The sequence below is a fragment of the Notamacropus eugenii genome, chromosome 3 (genome assembly GCF_028372415.1).
Source record: "Notamacropus eugenii isolate mMacEug1 chromosome 3, mMacEug1.pri_v2, whole genome shotgun sequence".
Classification (NCBI taxonomy): Eukaryota; Metazoa; Chordata; class Mammalia; order Diprotodontia; family Macropodidae; genus Notamacropus; species Notamacropus eugenii.
This window is the reverse complement of record NC_092874.1, coordinates 299,534,389-299,554,506: the sequence shown is the minus strand read 5'-3', so window position 1 is coordinate 299,554,506 and position 20,118 is coordinate 299,534,389. Positions and strand designations below refer to the sequence as shown.

General features: G+C 44.9%; 1 protein-coding gene across 13 annotated transcripts in view; it reads right to left on the bottom strand.

Annotated features, from left to right (window-relative positions):
* Nucleotides 1-20,118, bottom strand: part of TNRC6B (trinucleotide repeat containing adaptor 6B) — a 217,451-nt gene that overhangs the window by 39,030 nt on the left and 158,303 nt on the right. For 12 of the 13 annotated variants that reach the window (XM_072656210.1, XM_072656215.1, XM_072656216.1 and 9 more), the window contains 7 exons: nucleotides 15,780-18,131; nucleotides 14,500-14,661; nucleotides 10,622-10,800; nucleotides 4,182-4,256; nucleotides 3,356-3,401; nucleotides 2,208-2,356; nucleotides 973-1,143 (listed from right to left, as the gene is read on the bottom strand). In XM_072656210.1, coding sequence (XP_072512311.1) covers nucleotides 973-1,143; nucleotides 2,208-2,356; nucleotides 3,356-3,401; nucleotides 4,182-4,256; nucleotides 10,622-10,800; nucleotides 14,500-14,661; nucleotides 15,780-18,131 — 3,134 coding nt within the window. The remainder of the gene's footprint in view (nucleotides 1-972; nucleotides 1,144-2,207; nucleotides 2,357-3,355; nucleotides 3,402-4,181; nucleotides 4,257-10,621; nucleotides 10,801-14,499; nucleotides 14,662-15,779; nucleotides 18,132-20,118) is intronic. The other variant, XM_072656223.1, reaches the window with a different exon arrangement.

Sequence of the window (20,118 nt, the reverse complement as noted above, 5' to 3'; positions counted from 1 at the left end):
CCTAAAGTGCATTCCTAATAATAGCAGTGAGGACCCTTAAGGGGTGACATTTGGCCTGAGAGTCTGAATTATATTGAGGTCACAGAGCAGCCTTGTAGAAACCATTTGAAAAAATGTAAAAGTAAATCTTAATCAAACAAGAAATAAATATGGGGTCTTAAGATCTAAATGACAAGTGGAAGGTTATAAAGTAAGGAACCATCTTTGTCATTACATTATGAAAAACCAAAAGCACAGAGAAATACTAACATTCCCTACAGGGGTCACCCACTGCAGCCCAACAGCTAGAATCCCAGAAACATCCTTGATCCTGGGAATCAGTGGCAGCAGTGCACTGAGCTCATTCTCTCCCAGCCTCTTCTAATTCCTCTGTGTTGCTCTGCCCCAATGGCAGGGGGGGGGGGGGGGGGAGGTATCCTCTGGCTTACCCATCTGTACCCCCTCTGTTCAGAAATAACGTGTCTGTGGTCTGGTGCTAGCATTCATGTGGATGGTCAGAAGGTCACAGAGGAGCTTGGGACTATTCAGCCACTTTTACAGGTAAATGACAAATGCTGTGATCCTCAAGTGATTTTCTCTCCCGAAGGCAGCTTTTCCTCCCAGATTTAGGCAGACTGCATTGAAGGATGCCTGGGAAATATTCTGCATCTAATCTCTTGTTTAACAAAAGCATCATCTAGGTTGACCCTCAGTCCTACACCAAGGCATTTTTGTGAAGTCTCCTTCATCTCATCTCAGAATCATTTTCAAATGGTAGACTTGGTCATTTACTCTAGTCTAAACCTAAGACTAGTATGCTGAACCCAAGAGCCCAAGGAGGAAGGCTGAAGGGCTGACATGACTACAGTGTAATCTTTCTCTCACATTATATTCTCAGCAGACCAGAGTCCCCCAGACTGATATCAAGTGCAGAGCCGGACCAAGGCCAGTTCCCAGCCCTGGTCCCAGTGATACATGGAGAGGACTCCTTACTTGTCTAGCAGCGAAGTTTTGGGGGTTGAGCCCTGTGCCGATTGCCCCCAGGCTGACGTTGGGCGCTGTGGAGCCAGAGGGAGACAGCTTGTAGCTGGGAGAAGGGGAGAAGGGAGAGCAGGGAGCCTCATCCCCAAGGCACCCGTCTTGATTGGAGAAAGGCAAAGTCAGCTGGAGAACAGGCGTTAGCCAATCCCAGGGTGGGTTGGTTAGTGAAGCGACAGAAGGCAAGGGGGAAAAAGAGAGAAACAGCAGCAAGAAGCTAAGTTAGTGTCTATTAGTGACAAGGAAGTCCTATGTCTCATCTGACCGGCTCAGCCACAGTCTGCCTGACAGACCCACTGCAGTCATCAGCCACTCTTTATCTGCCCGTTAGTGACTCATTCTGCTCAGAGGTGGAAGATAAACCCGCCAGGTAACATGTCTGTGTCTACATCTGATAAGGATTCGTTCTCACTTGGCTTCCATGAGCACAGAAGCCCAGGGACCCTGCAGTCGCGATCTGGACATCTGGACCGTCAGGGGCTGGTTTGCAGCCCATTCTAGCACATTCACTGTCCTCTGAAGAACAAGAAGAGTCAGCAAATGCTGCTTCTTGGATACGATCAGTGCCTACCACTGGTTTCTGGCCTTAGTTTGACAACAATTTAAAGGTGTGCAGAAAAATTAACTAACAAACACCGAAAAGAAACATTCTAAGCCCAGTCAACTCCCCTACCGTCAGACAGAAACCATGAATTCAATCAATCAAAAAGGCTATCTATTCAGATCAGTGAAAGGAATCCATCACATGACAGTGGTATAGCTTGAAAAACATAGAAAATGAAGGAAGCAGCAAGTTTCTCTTAAGAGCAAAGGGAGAAAATTGCCAGCCACCTGTGGTAGGGAGGGAAACTAGGATGGCCAACCTGTGGCACATACACTACACTGAACAGTCAGCAGAAATGCTCATGGCTCAGAATGACCAAGATCCCCTTGGCTCACAGACACTTCTGTTTCCTCACGATACCCACCTCCCCTACTCCCCCATGAAATGTACCAGCCCACAACTACCTTCCCAACTTTGTCAGGCGTCATGTGACCTCTGTGGGGACAAAGGCTGTAATTCACAGGGCATGTGCTGTCAATGTGCTTAGCTGTGGATTTGGGAATTCTATGCACCTTCCTGGATTCAATCACCTGATGAAAACCCACATGGTTCTCTTGTATAATTGATCATAAAACATTGTCCTCACCTTCTCAAAGTAAGGCCCGCTATCTGTGGTTCCCATGTCTTTGGAATTAGGTGGACGGAACCCAGATCTATCCTTCCTCATGATATCATTAAAGTCCCCGAGATTCATGGCTCGTTTGTCCACATCAAACTTCTTGTCAGGAAGGCTCCCTGAAAAGGCAACGAAAAGAAAGGATATGGTTAGCAGTCAAAAGTTCATTCCCTTACTAAGCCAATCTCTGCTGCATGATCCAAGAGGGGAAAAAAATTTCAATAAATCACAGAAAGAAGTGAGACAACTCAATTCCCCTAAATTATTTCAATGCGTATCAACTCTTGATCAAAGTATTAAAGATTTCAGGGTGATTTTTTAATAAGAGTTATACAAAACAACTTATTTTAATTTTAACTGAACATTTGTAAAGGCTTTTTATATTAGAGCTTTTGTACAGTTCTTAATATCTGCCCCTTTTCTATACATCCCCCTCAAATGGATCTATTCACTCTTCCCCAGAACACAATGCTACAATTAAACCTATGTGGCTTTGTAAAGGCCCCCCATTCTGGGCCCTTACTGTTAACCATGTTAGCTGTTAACCATGTTCCAAAACCCAGCCTGAAACTCCTGCCCCTATCATCCCACACAGGAGGGATTCCCATCACTTGACTGACTCATACCCCCAGGTATCTTTATTATGTGTGCATTTTTTCTAACAAGGCTGCAAACGCCTCACAACTGGGGACAGCACCTTCTCTGCATCCCTCATTTTGTGGGCTCTTAATTTCTTGTGTGTCCTAGACCCCTTCCAAGAATTATGCTTTTAAATGCATAAAATGAAATCTATAGAATTACGAAGGAAATCAATTATAATAAAGCCCATAGAATCCGTGCATTTTTCCCATCCGTACTCATAGACTTTCTGAAGAAGCTGAGTATTTGTGAGTTTAAGAGTGAAAGGGAGCTCCCAGGGTGGTAAACCACTTGGGGGAGATACAAGAGAGAGGATTCCTTCTTAATCCACACTGCATTGGAGAAACTCTGAAGCAACCCCCACTTCTCACAGCCGCTCCTCAACCCTTCCCTGTTAGGAGGCACCGCAGGTGATAGGATAAAAATCCAAGTCCATTCCATATCAATATGGTAATAGTAACAGTGATGGCAATACACACCTACAGACAAATCCATCTTACTGCCCGGGTTGTCCTCAGCTTGACTCTGGAAAAGAAAAAAGAAATGAGAACAGATCATACTGCACATGGAGACAGCCTCTGGAAAAGAGGCTGTTCTTAGCACAGGTATGCAGAAGGTAATTCAAGGACACTCCTGGAATCCCACTTTAATGAAGGAGAAGGATGCACCAAATGAAGCTTTTTTAACAAAACCTGAATATAAACTAACATGACTCCTGTCAGTTTCACTGGATGAACAAAGTTCAGATTTCACATACAAAGAGATCATGAAGTTCAACAGGCTGAGAGAGACTTAAATAAACAGTGTTGGGGAGAAATAATCCACTACCCTTAAGTACCAGGAGCCCTGGGATCAAATTCTAGGACGAGCCGCCAGGCCATGACATCTCTTTCTCGTGACTTGTCAAGTCATCAAATTCTAAAATATACAGCCAAGTAAAGCTGTTGTTCTGGCACTGAGGGACAAAATGCTCCCAAGAAGGTAAAAATACACTAAGAAAAACCCCAAGGATCCCCACCTCCCATCTTTCATTCATGACCTGGTTTACTTCTTAAAATAACAAGGGCAAACCTAGTAACTATTATAATGGCCAGGACCATGCTCTATTTTGAAAACTGGGAAATGACAACTAATTTAAAAGCCAAAGACAAGAGGGATGATTCGGCTCAAGAGGGCTGGGACAAACAGTGTGACGAGAGTAGAGACGCTGCCTGCACAATGCATCAAGTCACAACAACTGCTTTGTCATTTCCCACAAAAACCAGAAGCAGCAGCACCTGGAGGCGGCAGAGGAATCAAACTTACCAGCAATCCCATGTTTGAAAACTGCTTGGCAAGAGGGTTCATCCAGGAATCAGTGCTTCCGCTTTTGAGTGAACACTATAGAAACACACATCAAATACACAACGTCAGAACAAAAAAAGAAATCTCTTCTTATCCTCATTAAAATGAAGAACTTCAACTGTATTTGTGCGAAGCTTCCAGCTCCTCTTTGGAACGGTGTGATAGCCCCCTTTGGCCTAGTTAGACTGCACAAATCTGAGGGACTTCCCAAACAGCCAGCTGGAGAGTGTGCAGGATCTAAAATCAATCAAATTGTAGGAAGCAGATAGCAAGTTTTGGAAAAGAGCATTTTCTACCCTCAGCATTCTCCTGGAGCTTGAGGCACATTCTTTCGAATTTAAACTTGTCTGAGTTGGGAGAAAAGAGAACAGGGGAGATGATGGCACACAGGACTTGAAAAGGAAAGAATTCCAAGGGTCCTTCCTCTTTGATGGGAGTAAAAGAAGAAACTCACTGACACCAGCTACTTTCCCAGGCAGCCTGATGAAAGATGGGTTCAAACTCTGCCTCAAGGAGAGGCAAAGATAAGATGGCTGAGGTATGGGAAGCGATGCAGTGAGCTCCTCTCCACAAACTCCTCATGACAGATCTAGAAAATGCATTTCATAAAATTCTGATGGGGAAAGGCAGATGTCCCAAAGACTGCCTGGTCTAGTGTGGCTAGGCTCAAGATGCCAGAGGAAGGTCTGCAAATACTGGTGACAGGATCAGGCCAGGAATACCTGCCCACAAAGCAAGCCAGGTCCCAGTAAGAGGCTGTGTACCAAGGGGCAACAGGAGGTCTCAAAGTCATGCTAGGCCACTATAACAGGGGCAGATGCCAACTGGCATCTGCTGCCCACTACCCAATCCCAAGGCAGAGTGAGAAGGGCAGTGGCACTGTTGAGTAGGGAGGCCCTGGGCAATTTATTGGGAAAAAAAGTTCAGAAGCTGTCACCAGCAGCACCAGTAGCAGCATGAATGTGGTTTAGATCCCAAGCTCAGAGCAGGATCTCACTGCCAGCTTCTAGCCCAGGATGTAGGGGAACAACCAGAGTGAGAAACCCAGACTAAAGAGGAGTCTACAATTCTGCTGCTCTGAACCCCCAAGGTTTCCCTGCTGTTTAACATGAGCCAAGTCCAGTAGCATCTAGTCTGCAGAGCAATCAGACTCTGTCCTGGTCAGACCACTCTGGCAGCACTGATAGCTTATAGGTCCCCAGCCTGAGCTGTGCCCGAGACCTTGAAACAATATGACATTCAATAAAGAAAGCAGCAAACAGGCCAGAGCTTCCCTCCAGAACTGGGCAGAGCCCACCAAATCTCTAGTCAGAGAGGAGGCCGGGAGGACAGACAACAAATGAAAGGATCCCACCCTGATGAGCTTTTCTAACAGTGCAGGAAAGCTCAAGACACAAACCCAGAGGGAAGGAATGACTCCACAATATCTATAAGCAAAGTGCCAGAGAAAAACACAGCCTGGGCACAAACTCAACCAGAATGTCCTGGAAGAAAAGGAGGAGGAGTTTAAAAGAAGTTATAAATAAATTTTTTTATAACTAGGATGAAAGCACTTGAGGAAGAAACCAGAAAAGAAATGAGAGCTGTGGAAGAAAGAATTGGAAAGGGATTTAACAGACAGGTTGGCATGAGAAGTAGAAGACTTTGCCCAAGTAACAAACTCCCTGAAAATGAGAATGGTCCAAATATAAGCCAGTGACTCCATGAGGAAAGAAGAAATATTGAATCCAATTCAAAAGACTGAAAAAATATAAGAAAATGCATCTCATGGCAAAAACAACTGACCTGGAAACAGACTAAGGAGTAAAAACTTCAGAACAACTGGACTATCAGAACACCATCACCAAAAAAAGTCTGCTTGGAGAAATCCTAAAGGAAAACTGCCTAGATTTCTTAGAACCAAAGGACAAAGTAGAAAGAGAAAGACTCTACCAGTCACCTCCTCAAAGAAAACACAATATGAAAACTCCCAAGAACTTCCCTGCCAAAAATCCAGGGCTTCCAGGTCAAAGAAAAATACAAGCAGCCAGAAAGAAGGAATTCAAGTAAAAAGAGCGCCACAGACAGGATCACACATCATTTAGTAGCCACTACTATAAAGGAAGGGAGAACTTGGACTATGATGTTCCAAAAGGCCAAAGGCAGCCAAGAACAGCTTAGCCAGCAAAATGGAGTATAATGTTACAGAGGAAAAGACAGTTCTTTAGTGAAATAGAAGACTTCTAAACATTCTTGATGGAAAGATCAGAGTTATGGAGAAAACTCTGAAGTTTAAATATAGGAGTTAATAGAAACATAAAAAGGTAAATATGAACAAACAATGATAAAGGACTAAACAAATCTAAACTGCTCATAATCAAAAATACAAGGGGAAAGGATGTATGTGTCCCTCTGAACCCTATAAACAACAGTCCCAGAAGGCCTGGGAATGCTGTGTTATATCTGGATGATGAAGAAAGGAATGGAAAGAGAGAAGAGGACTACATGAGAGAGGGGGAAAGGAAGGAAGGTCAGGAAACATTATGCTCCATAATCATATGCACATGTAGACTTCTACACAGAAGAGGAGGAGGAGGAGGTGGAGAGGAGGGGACTGACACCTGCCCCTCAAGTTCACCTGAACTGGTCAAAAGGAGGAACATAAACAGGGCCCAAGAGCTGGGCACAGAAATACATTTCACTCAACAGTGAAATAAGAAAAGGAGAAAAGGAAGGAGGGAGAATCAGAGGGAGCATAAATGAAAGGAAATAACAGTCCTAAGCAAAATAGACTGTAGAGATGTACAGAAATATTTACAGCTCTTTGAGGAAGTACAGAATGGGAATCTGAGGAAAGACTCATACGCAGGCAACGAATGAACAAGCTATGGTCCACCAACTATGATGGAACGCTAACAGTTGTGCTAAACTCTTATCAGCACAAAGACCAAGCAGGATTCCAAAGAAATGATGAAATAGCTTCCCTTCCTTCCCCACTCCCAGAAGTGAAGGATTAAGAACGCAGAAGAAACAAACATGGCTTTGGACAAGACCAACGTGGACATTTTTTTGATTGACTATATTCATATGGACAATACGTTTGTTTTGCTAGTTCTTGGTGGGTAGGGGTGGGGTGGCTCTAATCCTAGGAAATGAGGAAAATATGGTAAATAGGATTGGAGTTGGGCGTGTCTCAGAAAGCTTGACCATCTGCCTAACATTCGATATTAGTTTCTGGATTACGGCAGGTTACAGGCATTTCCCTGACAGGGAAATGCTCTGTCTTGCTGTTGGAGTGGCCTTATAACTCTGCCGATCAGTTCTGAAACTACTCCTTTATTTATGGCACATTGCAGCAGAAATCTTTGGCCAAATCTCAGTTAAAAGTCTCAATCACTGTTTGCTAAATGACGACTTTATTGTTTAGGGAAGTGTGGCAAATCAAATGTAGGGGTGGAGTAGAAGAGTGAGAAGGTGGATTTTGGTCAATTAAAACAAAAATTTTTTTAGAAAAGAAAAGTTGGGAACTCTGCTTACCACAATAGTTCCTGAGGACTTGTGATGAAACATGCTGCCCACTCCCTGACAGAAAGGTAATGGACTCAGTATGCAGCCTGAGACGAGGCCAATGAGAAATTGTTTTGCTTGACTATACAGGCTTATTACAAAGGTTTTGCTTTTCTCGATTTCTCAACGGGGTTGAACGGAAGTGGGAGGAAGAAATGGCTCCTCTGTGACATTGAACTAAAATTAATTTTTTTAAAAAGACACTTTCCTAGACACTTTCCTGTTGCATACCCTGGGTCAGTCATTTACTCTCCATGCCTATGTTTTTATCTGTGAAATGAGGATAATGGACATAATGGCTTCTGTCGTTCTTGCTTTAGATCCATCATCTTATGATTGGGGTTCACAATCTACAAAAAACTGCTCTAAATTCAGAGTGGGCTGCTGACCCTGGGAGGCTGTAGCACCGATTCCCATCACATGAATCAAATGGAGGAGGGTCAAGAAGGATCCTAAGAGCAGGATCCATTTCCCAATGTCGCCAGGCTGGCTCTGGAAGTAGTATGTCTGCACACAGGAGGTTGGACTAGCCAGGGATGCCCCCAGCCTCCCAGAAGCAACAGCACTGCTTCCTGCACAGGCTTGTGAGAAAGTCTAGGATAAAGATACAACCCTCAAAATTGAAACGCTAAATTCCTATACGGTGACAATTCAAAATTAGACGTAAATTTTGTTAAAAACATGGCCTTCTGGTCTCAGGTGCCTTTTAGACTGTTAGCATAGCAGTTTCAAAGGATCCTGAGATTTTATCAGGGATTTGAAGCCCAGGGCTCATTTAGCTCAGCTGGTGGCCAGAGAGGAGTTGACCTTCCTGACCTTGATGGCAAGTCTTTGGACTTTCAGTCACCCTCCTCAGCTCCACCTCTGAGGACCTGGAGTTTTCTTCTGAGCCTAGCTCAAGTACCTTCTCTCTCAACAGGAATCCTTTTCCCATCTCCCAAGCTGTTGGGGTTCTCCCCCCAATAACTTGGTAGACATTTTGTGTTTAGCTTTCTACGTACATGCCGTTCTCTTCTCCTTGATGGCAGACCATTTCCTTTCTGTCTTTTTCTCACTGGCCCAGTGCCTGGCACACAGTAGGTGCTTAACATTTACTGAATGGAGAAATTTCTCTTCTCTGTAGTTAGTAGGCATTTGGTGGCCAGAAAGTGTTCTAGTGACACATTCTTTAGGGTAGGATCAAGGATACGAGGCCACAATACTAACCCTGAGGAACAACTAGGGTCAGGTATGATACTTAAACCTCTCTCAGATACCTGGGCACAGAGTAGGAGCTTAATTAATCAATGCTTCTTAAGTAATAAATTAACTAAGAAAAGCTAAATAATTCCTGTTAATATAAAACAGTGTTGCTTATTTGTTTTGTAAAGAACAAAGGCTAAAGGGAAAACAACTGGGTATTTGTGTCACCAATGAGAATGAATTCTGTTGCTGTAGACAGATATAAAAAACTACCTTCACATGACAACAAATGGTAAGGAGGCCAGTTTTTCTGCTGAGCTGAAGCTCCTTTACTCATGTCTTCCTCTAATGTCTCGTTGTGTGCGGGCAGGAAGAGGGGACCCCAAGTTCTCAGTACTGGTCTCAGATCTCTCCTCCTTTCTCTGTGGAGTTAGACCACCATGGGAGTGGACTAGAGCTTACAGTCTCACCCCTTTTCTGTGTGTTTGTAGTTTTGCTGAATGTTTCTCCCTCTTTTTTGACTCTGCCAAAAGTAAGGGATGTCTCCCTGGAAGGTGCAAAGGAGAGGGACACAACTGGGGAATGTAGGTCATGTGGAGACAATATCCCAATGCAAATTCATTTTTCTTAAAGTTCTGCTCTGCCCTTCCAAAGATGAAAGACATCCTATATGGCACTGGCGATGGACCCAGCTAGCTCAGCTTGGAAATACTCGATGCTAGCCTGGCTGCCACAGAATGACTGGTTTTTTGTCCAGTGCACTCTCAAAGACCATCTGGTATATGGAGAGAGGAACAATAATTTATGTTGTAGAGAGGCATTCAGAGAGACAAAATGAGAGGTCCCTTATAGAAAAGATGCTTCTAGTTTTCTATTAGAGGGACCAAAATATCATAAACAGGACTGGAGACATCCTTCATACTTGGCACCATCGAATTCTAAAAAGTGAACTTCAGTTTGATGGGGAAGTATCTTTAATCTTGTTTCCTCATTAATTAGAATTTCAGGATATTGCTCTTCAAACACTGAAGTCATTATCATCTTTCTTTGGTGGTTATTTACTTTTCAAAGCACACTAAGGGGATCTGATAAACACCCATTTTCCCTCTACGTAAACACTTTATACGAGTCAGGAACTTGGGTTGGCTACCTAGATCTGCTATTTACTCTATGCCTATGGGAAAGTCCCTTCATGGTTAAAATGAGGGAGAGGAATATAGGACTTCTAAGATCTTTTCAGCATTGAATCCTATGACCCTATTACTTCTATGGATATTAACAGCTTCCTAGGAGAACCTAAGAAACAATAACGGCTCAAGTTTTAATGGTTGTTTGTTTCTGCTTGGGTGCTTGTTATACATTATCATCAAGAATAATTTAATCCACCCTCAAAATACGGAGTCAGGGTCAGAAGAACAGAGTACAAGAATATGATAACAGCAGAAAAAGGGCAAATAAAATGAAGACTTTTACGTCACTGAAATGCTCCTGGAATCTCTCTCATCTCAACTGGTCAACCTGCTGCAATGAATTCTTTGGCCAAAGGAAAAAGAACCCAACCTACCACCTCTCACAAGCAGAGTGAATGAAATTCCCACTCTCCCACACCTTCTATGAATGAACCTGATAGAGGAAGCAGAGTGGGACTGATCCTTCCCCCCCATCCCATTTACCTTCATTTGCTGTTTCTTGCCTCCTTGCCCCCAGCCTGCTGAATTATGAGAGGAGCTGCTTCCCTGAGAGCCTGCAGTGTTCCAAACTCCTCCATCATCGTCTTCCTCCCAGCTGGGATGGCGGGTCCCTGCCACTGGCCCATCGCTCTCCCCCCATCCATCTTGCATAGATTTGGAGTCTTTAAGGAAAAGAAGTAATTCAACATTCAGGGGAGGAGCCAAGATGGCAGAGTAGAAAGACACACATATGCTAGCTCTGAACCCACAGCCCATAAAATATCTGTAAAGAAGAACTCCCAACAAATTCTGGAGCAGCAGAAGTCAACATTCAACAGTTATGACTTGGGGACTTGGGAGACTTCATCCACTGATACTGCCATTGATACTAAGTCCAACACAATGAGTCATGGCTCCCTTCCCTAGTATAGCATCACTGCCCTCCTCCCCAAAGAGGAAGATCCACTCATGTTCACTAAGTGTTTGTTCCACAACAGCCTAGTGACATACATGGTACAAACTGGGTTGCTATTTTGTGGTGGAAAGGTGATGTATAGGAGGAAGCTGCAACCCAGCCTGGGTCCTCTGCCTACTCCCTGGCTATATATATACTGTGAGTGTCTTGGGTTCTATCTGGGCAATCCTCTGAGGACCACAAACTTGGGATACTCATTTAAAGTGAAGTGGGAGAGAAGACGGCCAAGAAATACTGACAGAGAATGCGCAGAGAGGTGATGCAAAGCAGATCTTGGAAAATTCGTGGATCTTGGAAAATTCGTGGATCTCGGAAAATCTGTTAGAACTGACTGGGGCCTTGGCAGAGAAAGTGAGGCAACGACTTGAGGGAAGCCAATGGAAGAAGGGAGGGGGAAGCAAGTGGGAGAGAATTCTATAAAAATTCAGTTTTCCTTCCTCAGCACTTAAGGTAAGAAACAGGACATCAACACTCAAGTCAGTGCTAATCTCCCACAGCCACTGGTCTTCACCAGCTTTCAGACTGAAGCTAAACTGTTTAATAATTCAAGGTATTTTAGGATAGTTTTAAGTTCCATTTGGAAAAGTATTACATTAATGTAAACAAAGTCTACCTTCAAATTTCCACTTCCTAAAATAAGTGGGTGTGTGAAAAGGGGAGAATAAAGTTAAAATCATTAAAATCTCTTTATTCCAGAAATGCGGCACTTTCTGGCCTGTTCCCACTGCTGTTTCTAGAAGACAAAGGGCCATCCAGATGTAGCAGCAGGCTTCATGGCATCCCAGAAGTCCCCCTTAACCTAAGCAGCCCTCTTGTACACGAGTTCCTTCAATGCAGTTGGTACCTTTTGGCTTAAGTAAAGAGCCCAGACAGTGCTCCTCCCCACCTCTGTCTGTCTCACTGACAGAAGTAATAGTGACAAATAATGGGAAAGTGTTCTCCCTTTGACTGAAAGCTGCTCTCACAGTCAGTCCCTAGGACTGACTTTTAGGTGTATAAGATTGAGTAGTAATGTATACGACTGAGATTGAGCAGTAAATGTGTTGGACAATGCTTCATTATGCATTCAGAAAATGGCTAGCATTCAAAGATTTGGGGGAGAAACCTACACAAAACACCATTATTACGAATTAGTCTAGTAAGCAGTCATTTAAGATAAGCCACTGTCTGTTTGTACATACATATATACATGCGTACATAGGTACATAAGTAGGTACTTAGTCTAGAGGGCAAAGGGACGTAGGGAAAGTCATCTGAAATCTAGTTGCAGAAACAACAGAAATTTTGTTTTGAAAAGTGAAGCTGTGGATTTAGGCTGCTGAGGGGCTGGAACTGAGGAGGAAGGGCCAGCCTGGTTCAGCCTGTCCCTGGAGGGCAGAGGAAGGCCTGAGGGGGAGGGGCTATTGGGAAGCACTGTCCTCATTGGGAGGAGGATTTTTTCAGCAATCCATTCTCTCCAAACCTAAGAGGTGATTTGTGACAAGGCTGCTGGAGGAACAGGAGGACGGTGCAGGAGAGAGGGGATGCCTGTTTTATGGATGACATAACTCCTAGGTCATAAGACCAAAGAAGATCCTCTTTACCTCAAAGACTACAAAATTTAAAAAAGTTTTTGATCAGAGAATTACTAAATGGGGCACTAACTTGCTTTATGGGGCCTAAAACCTCAAACATAACATTTTTACCCTGGGGCAAAGGCCTGACTCAGGCCCACACACAAGTCTGGCTAAATGTGCTATTACAAGCATTCTGGAGGAGACACTAACAACACACGGGCACCCTTACCTGGGAGAGCAATTCTCTGAGTGTGAATTAGGTGTGAAGAAGGGAGATCCTAGGTTTGGGATAGTTTTACACAACTGAGCCAGAGGACACCCTGTCTTCCAATGTCAAAAAATGTTTCCTTTGAATTTGTCCATTTACTGGCATACTGGCTTCTCTCGCACAGAAACTCAGCTCTGATTTTATTGGCAAAGTTAAAAGGAAAATAGAATTTTCATGAAACAAATGTACTTAATAAGCACTTTATCTGGAAAACAGAGATTGTACAAAGTGAAAGATGACCAAACCTTCAAAACTAAGTAAATCAACTTTTTTCTAAACTTAGGAGTAAGTGACTTTTAAGTTTTCTGTCTTTCTGACAGGACCAAGCCTTTCCAATTCAGACAAGATCACACTCCCAATTACAGTGTCATTTGAATTCTCAACTGGAAATGAACAAAATAAACAAATGCTCATGATAACAGTATTCTCCAAGACTTGAAAGTGTCTCTTCTTTAGGAAATAAACTAACGTAATAAAACCAAGGGACAACACAATAAAATTGTTATTCAAAAGAGAACAGACAATGGAAAAGTTTGGAGAACTGAAAATAATTGAAAATGGGCACTTGAAATAATCTAATTCAATTTGACCACAGTTACTAAAATCTGGCCTGTCGTAAAAGGGCAGAGGCTCTGGGAGATGAACGGGTTCCTTTGCTAATATCCTAAACAAGGAGTCATTCTCATGAAGAGTTCACCCCTCAAATACTCCCCACAGTGCTTCTGGATTATTCTCATTTCGAGGACATTTTTCCTTATCAATATTAATCTGCTTCTCTGAAATGTACAGCGCCTGCTTCTAAAATCCACCATCTATGATCAAACAGCACAATGTTTTCTTCGGACATAAATGAACTATAAATTCTGGATTTAACGAGAGAAAGAGAAAGAGAGACAGAGACAGAGACGGAGACAGAAAAAAGCAAAGGTGGAAGGAGGGGGGAAGGAGAAAGAGAGGAAGAGATGGAGAGAGTCAGAGAGACACAAAGGGCAGGGGGAGGACCAAGAGATGAAAAAGAGAGGGAAGACAGGAAGAGGAAATATTCTCTCTCGGAGGTAATTGTTTCTGTGTGTGACTGAAATGCAATAAAAGGAAAAATCAGGGAGGAGAAGGAAATATGGTACACCTACGAGAAAGATCACCTCTTAGCACTTTCCATAAGATTGTTCAGAATAATACATTATTATCACATATCATGAAATCAGCATGTCAATAGTCCTGATTTCCATTCTAGCCAGGTAAATTCCCACTGAAAACTCTAACCTCGGAGAATTTGACATGATACATTTTGTAGCCCAGAACAGCCACAACTCACATTTATGCCATGCTGGCTTTCAGGTTTGCCAAGCACTTTCCTCATATCCATCTTGTGAAGTGAGCAGAGCCCATATTACCTCCATTTCTCAGACAAGGAAGCCCACATAAGACATAGTGAGGGCCAAGGACAGCATCATTTCCAGGCCTTGTGACTCCAGGGCCTGCCCTTGGACCATTAACCCTGATTCGTCATGCCCGGCTACAGCTGAGCCATAACCTCAGAAGATCCCAGGACCCTTCAGGTGCCAGCCCTGGCCATACTCACTGGGTTTCATGGCATTTGGAGCACTGGAGGGAGTGCTACCCCAGCCTGTAGAAGATGATGCTCCTGTCTCATCCATGTCACCCCACCCAGGGCTGGCTTCGTTTGGTTCACCCCAAGCTGATGTGCCATTATCTGGAGCAGGCGGTGTGCTTTTGCTCCAGACTAGAAAGAGAAAGAAAAAGTTTTTTTTTTTTTAAATTAAATATCATTTACTAAGTAAAATCATTTCTTGCCATCTAATGAAGCACCACCAAAAAAAGTATGTCTTTGGTTCTTATCCTATTACAGAAAAACACTAAGACAAACACGACTATGATAATGTACTGTCAGGAAGGGCCACCTCTGCCTTCAGCCAGTCTTTGGCATTTCATCACTAAATTTAAGTGCTGAGTTAATACCCACCATGCATTCTACTTGAACTCCTGCAAAAAGGAACACAAGCTGTGAATTCCAAACCTGGCACTGGGAACAACCAAAATTTCAGTCTCTAAACAGAATGAGAGGTGGGAGATGGCAGGGGGTGGGGAGAGCTTTCTGCCATCCCCATGACCTTGAATGGGCAGGAACCCTTCTTCTGAAGGCCTGAAAAGTTCTTGAGATGAGAAATGTCATTTGTCCAAACCAGTGCACCCAGAAGATAGGGACAACGAGCAAGGCTGTGCTTCAGAAGTCATTGCCCACGTAAGGGGCCTTCTCTCCTATTGTTGTGAATCTTCCTGACACTGAAGGACAGCTGGAAGAAGCAAAGGTAAGCAAAGCCAGTGCCCTCACATGTTACAGACAAAGGAAAGTGAGACCCATGGAAGGCTCCATGACCTGACAGCCAATGGCAGGGCCATACATGGGCCTCAGGTCTTCCTCACTACCTGCACTCCCAGTAATCTAAGTTGCGAGAAACAATCTCAAACCACTGGACCAAGCAGGAGTTAGCAGAGATGACCCTCATTTCTCCCTGTAGGTAAGTATTTAGAACCACCCACGTCAAGGCACCAAATTCTCTTAAGAGATTCAAACCACGGCAGCTGGGTCCTACGAGAAAGAAATGATTAACAAAAACAAACAAAAAAGACCTTTTCATGGAGGGAAAACTTGAGGGGCTGATAATATGTGTGAATGGCTCAGACACTGAGTCACAAACTGCAGCAATTTCTTGTAATCTTGTAATTTCTAGTGACATGGCTCATTTTTAAAGTTACTGCCTAGAGAGCTATGGCTTTTGCTCTTCAGACTTTTCACATCTACCATCACCACACTTGCTGAGAAAAGTGGCGCAGACTGACCTGAAGATGTTTTACTTGTCATTGGGGTGGGCAGGCTTTGTTCTCGTGGGGCCTGACCCCCTTGAGAATTCTTATCCCACAGGTTCACACTCTTGTAGTTGTAACTACTTGGGTCTCCCCAGGCTGACGTGCCATCATCAATGTCCATCTTCCTGCTAATGGACTGCGGGGAAGGCTCCTCCCAGCCGCTGGGCTCCTCATCCTTAGGGGCTGATGGCTGCGGCCCGCTGTTCCAGCTGGGGTTGGGGGGCCGCCCATTCCCCGGAGGTGGTGGTTGAGGCGGGGCTCCCCAGGAGCTGGAGGTCTCCTGCTGCTGTGGTGGCGGTGGCGGCTGCTGCTGTGGTGGCTGCTGTTGATGCTGTTTATTCCAGGAATTGGACTGCCGAGCCGTCTCGTTCGTCCAGGCTGGAGATCTTTTGCAATCGTCCCATCCACTTTTTGAAGCCAGGTTTGCATTTCCACCATTGCCCCAAGTCCCAATTTCGTTCTGGCCTCCTTCACCCCAACCAGAAGCTGGCTTACTTCCCGAACCTTCCCAATTACTATTCTTCGTCTGATCGACTTCTTCTCCCCATCCATTCTTTCCTGACGTCCATCCTTGGTTCGGCTGGCGTCCTCCCCAGCCCTGATCCTTGCTGGAATTGTCGTTCCATGAGGAAGATGCCTTCTCCTCTGGTCTGGCTCCTCCCCAGTTGGAGGAGTTATTGTTCTTATAATCATTCCATCCTCCTGTGTTTTTGGGGTCCTTCCATTCTGTAGGGGTTGAGAGCTCACCCCATCCAGACTTTATTTGATTGCTTTGGCTGGGTCCATCTCCCCAGCCCCCTGAGTTCTTTGTCTGGGTGGTAGAGCTCTCCCACCCCTCTGTCCCTTTATCTGATTTCCCCTCTGGCCTTGGCATCTCTTCGATATCCCAAATTGTATCTTGTTTAATTTGAGTTTGGCCCCAGCCAGTGTTGGAAAGCACCCGGGGGTCCAGGTCAGTCCGGCTCAACAGAGTCTGCAAGACGGCCTGGCTGTCGGGATGGTTGGGCCTATATGACCGGCGTCCAGAATTGTGACTGTCACTGCTTCCTGCTTTGTGGTTGCTTCCAGTGCTCTGACCCCCAACCTCACTTCCTGTGGAGCTCGAAGACCTCCCCCAACAGGGAGCCTGGGGATTGCCTTGGCTTTCAGGGAGGGGGTGGCCCTTGTGATTGTCCCATGCTCCAGTGCTAGAATTTGGTTGGTTTGGACCGCTCCATTCTCCAATCTTTAACTCATCAGACCCAGTCGGCTGTTTCCATTCTCCCTGAGAGACCCCGGATGTCGTTTTGTTCCCTTCACCCCATTTGCTTTCGTTCGGGTCTGGCGGACCAAAGTTCCAGGACCCGCCACCCGCGGACCTGCCACTGTTGTCCCAAGAGTCACTTTTTGACCCAGCAGATTTCTGGACAGAGGCACCTTTCCAGGCATCCTCTCTTTCTTTTCCATTGTTCCCACTGTTTCCAGAGTTGCTTTGTCCAGAGACGGTGTCAGTTCCAGAAGACGCCCTGCCTGTACCCCGAGACCCTGCAGCGTTCCCCGGCTGCCTGTCTCCAGTGCTCTGGGGAGGGGCATCTGTGCCCCTGGAACAGCTCCCCAAGCCCACCCCAAAGGGCATCCCCTTATTCTCGGTGGGATTTGGTGAGCTTAAGTTCAAGGAGTTAGTGTTTCCGTTTTTTGGTCCATCAGTGTTATGAACTGGAGCCTGTTCTCGGCCAGAGACCACATAGTTCACCCCTGTGCTGTTCTCCATCTTGGATGCCTGGCTGGCCGTGCCCGCCTGTGCGCTGGGGCTGCCGCTCTCGGCCTCCAGGGCTCCCTTCCTAGAACTGCTCTCCTGCACCAGTGCAGGCCAGGCAGATGGGTTGCTATTTGGGTTGAAGTTGCTGAAGCCCGAAGCAGGACTGACCCTCTCCTGACCACCCACGTTCCTCCAGTTCCCAAGTGCGTTGTTATTCTCCGCAGCAGAGATGGAAGGTGGAACAGACTTCGCCTTGGGGTCAGATTTCCAGACCCCAAGATTACATTCGTTCCCAGAACTCCCGGCGGGGCCCTGGCTTCCTTTTCCTTTGTGACTAGTGGTGCTTCCTGGCAGAGGGCTTTTCTCAGAGCCAGGGTTCGAGGCACTGGTGTTCTCGGTGGTGTTCTCGGAAGGAGCCTCAGTGTCTTTGCTGGCAATACAAGGCCACTCTTCCATGTCAGACCCGTCTACAATCACCTTGTCCCAGGTGGGGGTGGGGTTGGCAGCAGCGCCGTTGCTGGAGGAGGCTCCTGGGCCCCAAGTGGAATTTGCATAATTTGAAGCAGCAGCACCTCCAATGGATGAATCTGAAAAACACATTTGATCATTTGCATGGTTCCCCAGATTAGACATTTTTATTCATGCAGTTATTTTCTGAATTTTAATTTATAACCAAGCAAGCTAAATCTACTAAATGACAGGAAAAATCTTACAGACAAAGCCATGATTTTCCGAATGCACAGCTTACAAGTGACTATTTCGTTCTGAGAAGAGAACTACAAGTGTATCTAAAGGGGGCCTCTTAGTCTGAGCTCTGTTTCTTTATTTCCAGAGCAGGAGGAACTTTTGCAGAAATGTCTACCCCTCCCCCCTGAAGTTCTGGCTAGGATCAACCTTTAAATCTCTTAATGAAAAAAAGCCATTATCTTTGTACAAGGTGCTGTGCTAAGTGTGGGGGAATAGAGTGGTTTGGAAGGCACTTAGGAGGTGTTGGATAGATACCAATGAACCATTCAGATAGATGGATGAAATCTAAATAACGGCTGTGAGTTTCACGGCCAAATACAATGAAGTCATCTGAAAATTTTCACTTGTTGCTTTACTTAATATGAATATGTTTTTCTCTTTCAAACTTAAGCAAAAGCTTCACCTTTAGCTCCCTGGTGTCCTATTCTCAGAGACTACTGAGTGACCTCCAAGAATGGAGATGATGAGCTGTACGAGACAGTGTGGCAGGACAGAGAAAAGCCACTGGCTGGTTCTCACTGGCCCTGCTGCCTGGGCACAGCCAAGGATGGGCATCCACCAGGAACACGGGGAACCAGCCTGGGCTACTTACAATTCTTATTAACTGTTGGCAGATGTGCGTTCTTTCATCATAAAAGCTATCATGTAATTCTGAAATTCCACATGCATAGATACAGATGGACTACACCATCGTAGCATTTGCTTCAGATTGATCCTCTGAACCAGATGGCACAGCACCATCCCAACAGCAACCGATCAACAAACCTTGTCTAACTGTTTAGTGTGCCAGGTAAAGAGACAGCGAGAAAGACACACACAGAGAGAGAGAGAGAGAGAGAGAGAGAGAGAGAGAGAGAGAGAGAGAGAGAGAGAGAGAGAGAGAGAGAGAGTGTGAGTGTGTGTGTGTGTGTGTGTGTGTGTGTGTGTGTGTGTGTGTGTGTGGTGGAAGAATACAGGAATTTGCATTTTATCATGGGAAACAATCTATACACATAAATTAAATATCAAAAAGACACAAAGTACATTCAAGATTATTTGAATGCAAAGAGGGGGAAAATAAGACACTACCAGCAGTTGGAGAGAGGGGATTCAAGAGCTTGGTGGTTACCTGTGGTTTGATGAACCCTAATTTCTGCTGTTTCAGAGACTTTTTTCTGTCTAGTTTCAGCTTCTGAAAACAACTCCCATACCAATTTTTTTTAAAAGGACATGCCAATCCCAATCATGCCTCTGCTGTGAGCCTAGCACAGAGCTGGACACATAATGGGTACCTGATATTCAGCTCTCTGCCCAACTTCTTCCAGATCTAGGGTCAAGCAGGCAGTAAGAATTGTGGGAGGGGTAGCTTTGATTTCTGAGATGGGCAAAGTCAGGCTGAAAACACAGTGACAACAAAAGGAGCTGGGTCATGTGTAAAGGCCTCTGAATCCAACCTAGGAGAAGGGAGAAAGCGGGGTATCTGGCATGGGCCCCAATGTGATAACAGGCTCTTTTCATCTCAAGAGCAGGCCTGCCTCTTCTCTCTGCTTTATAAACATCAAATTGTAGACTTAAAAAATAAGAAGAACAAACGTGTTCTTTTTCCTGCTCCAAAAACATACTCTGTGTACCTCTTAAGACCCATGGGACAAAGAAAAGTGACGCCACCCATGTAGGAAAGAAAGAAAAGTCCAAGACTAACAACGACTTACAACCGTATCCTTGGCTTCTTTACAGAAGTCTTAGTAAGCTGACAAACAATGCATTCTGACAGGTTCACTTTCTGTGGTGAATAGCATTCTGGGGACAAATCTCTATGTCTAATCTTGTGTGATGTTTTGAGCCACG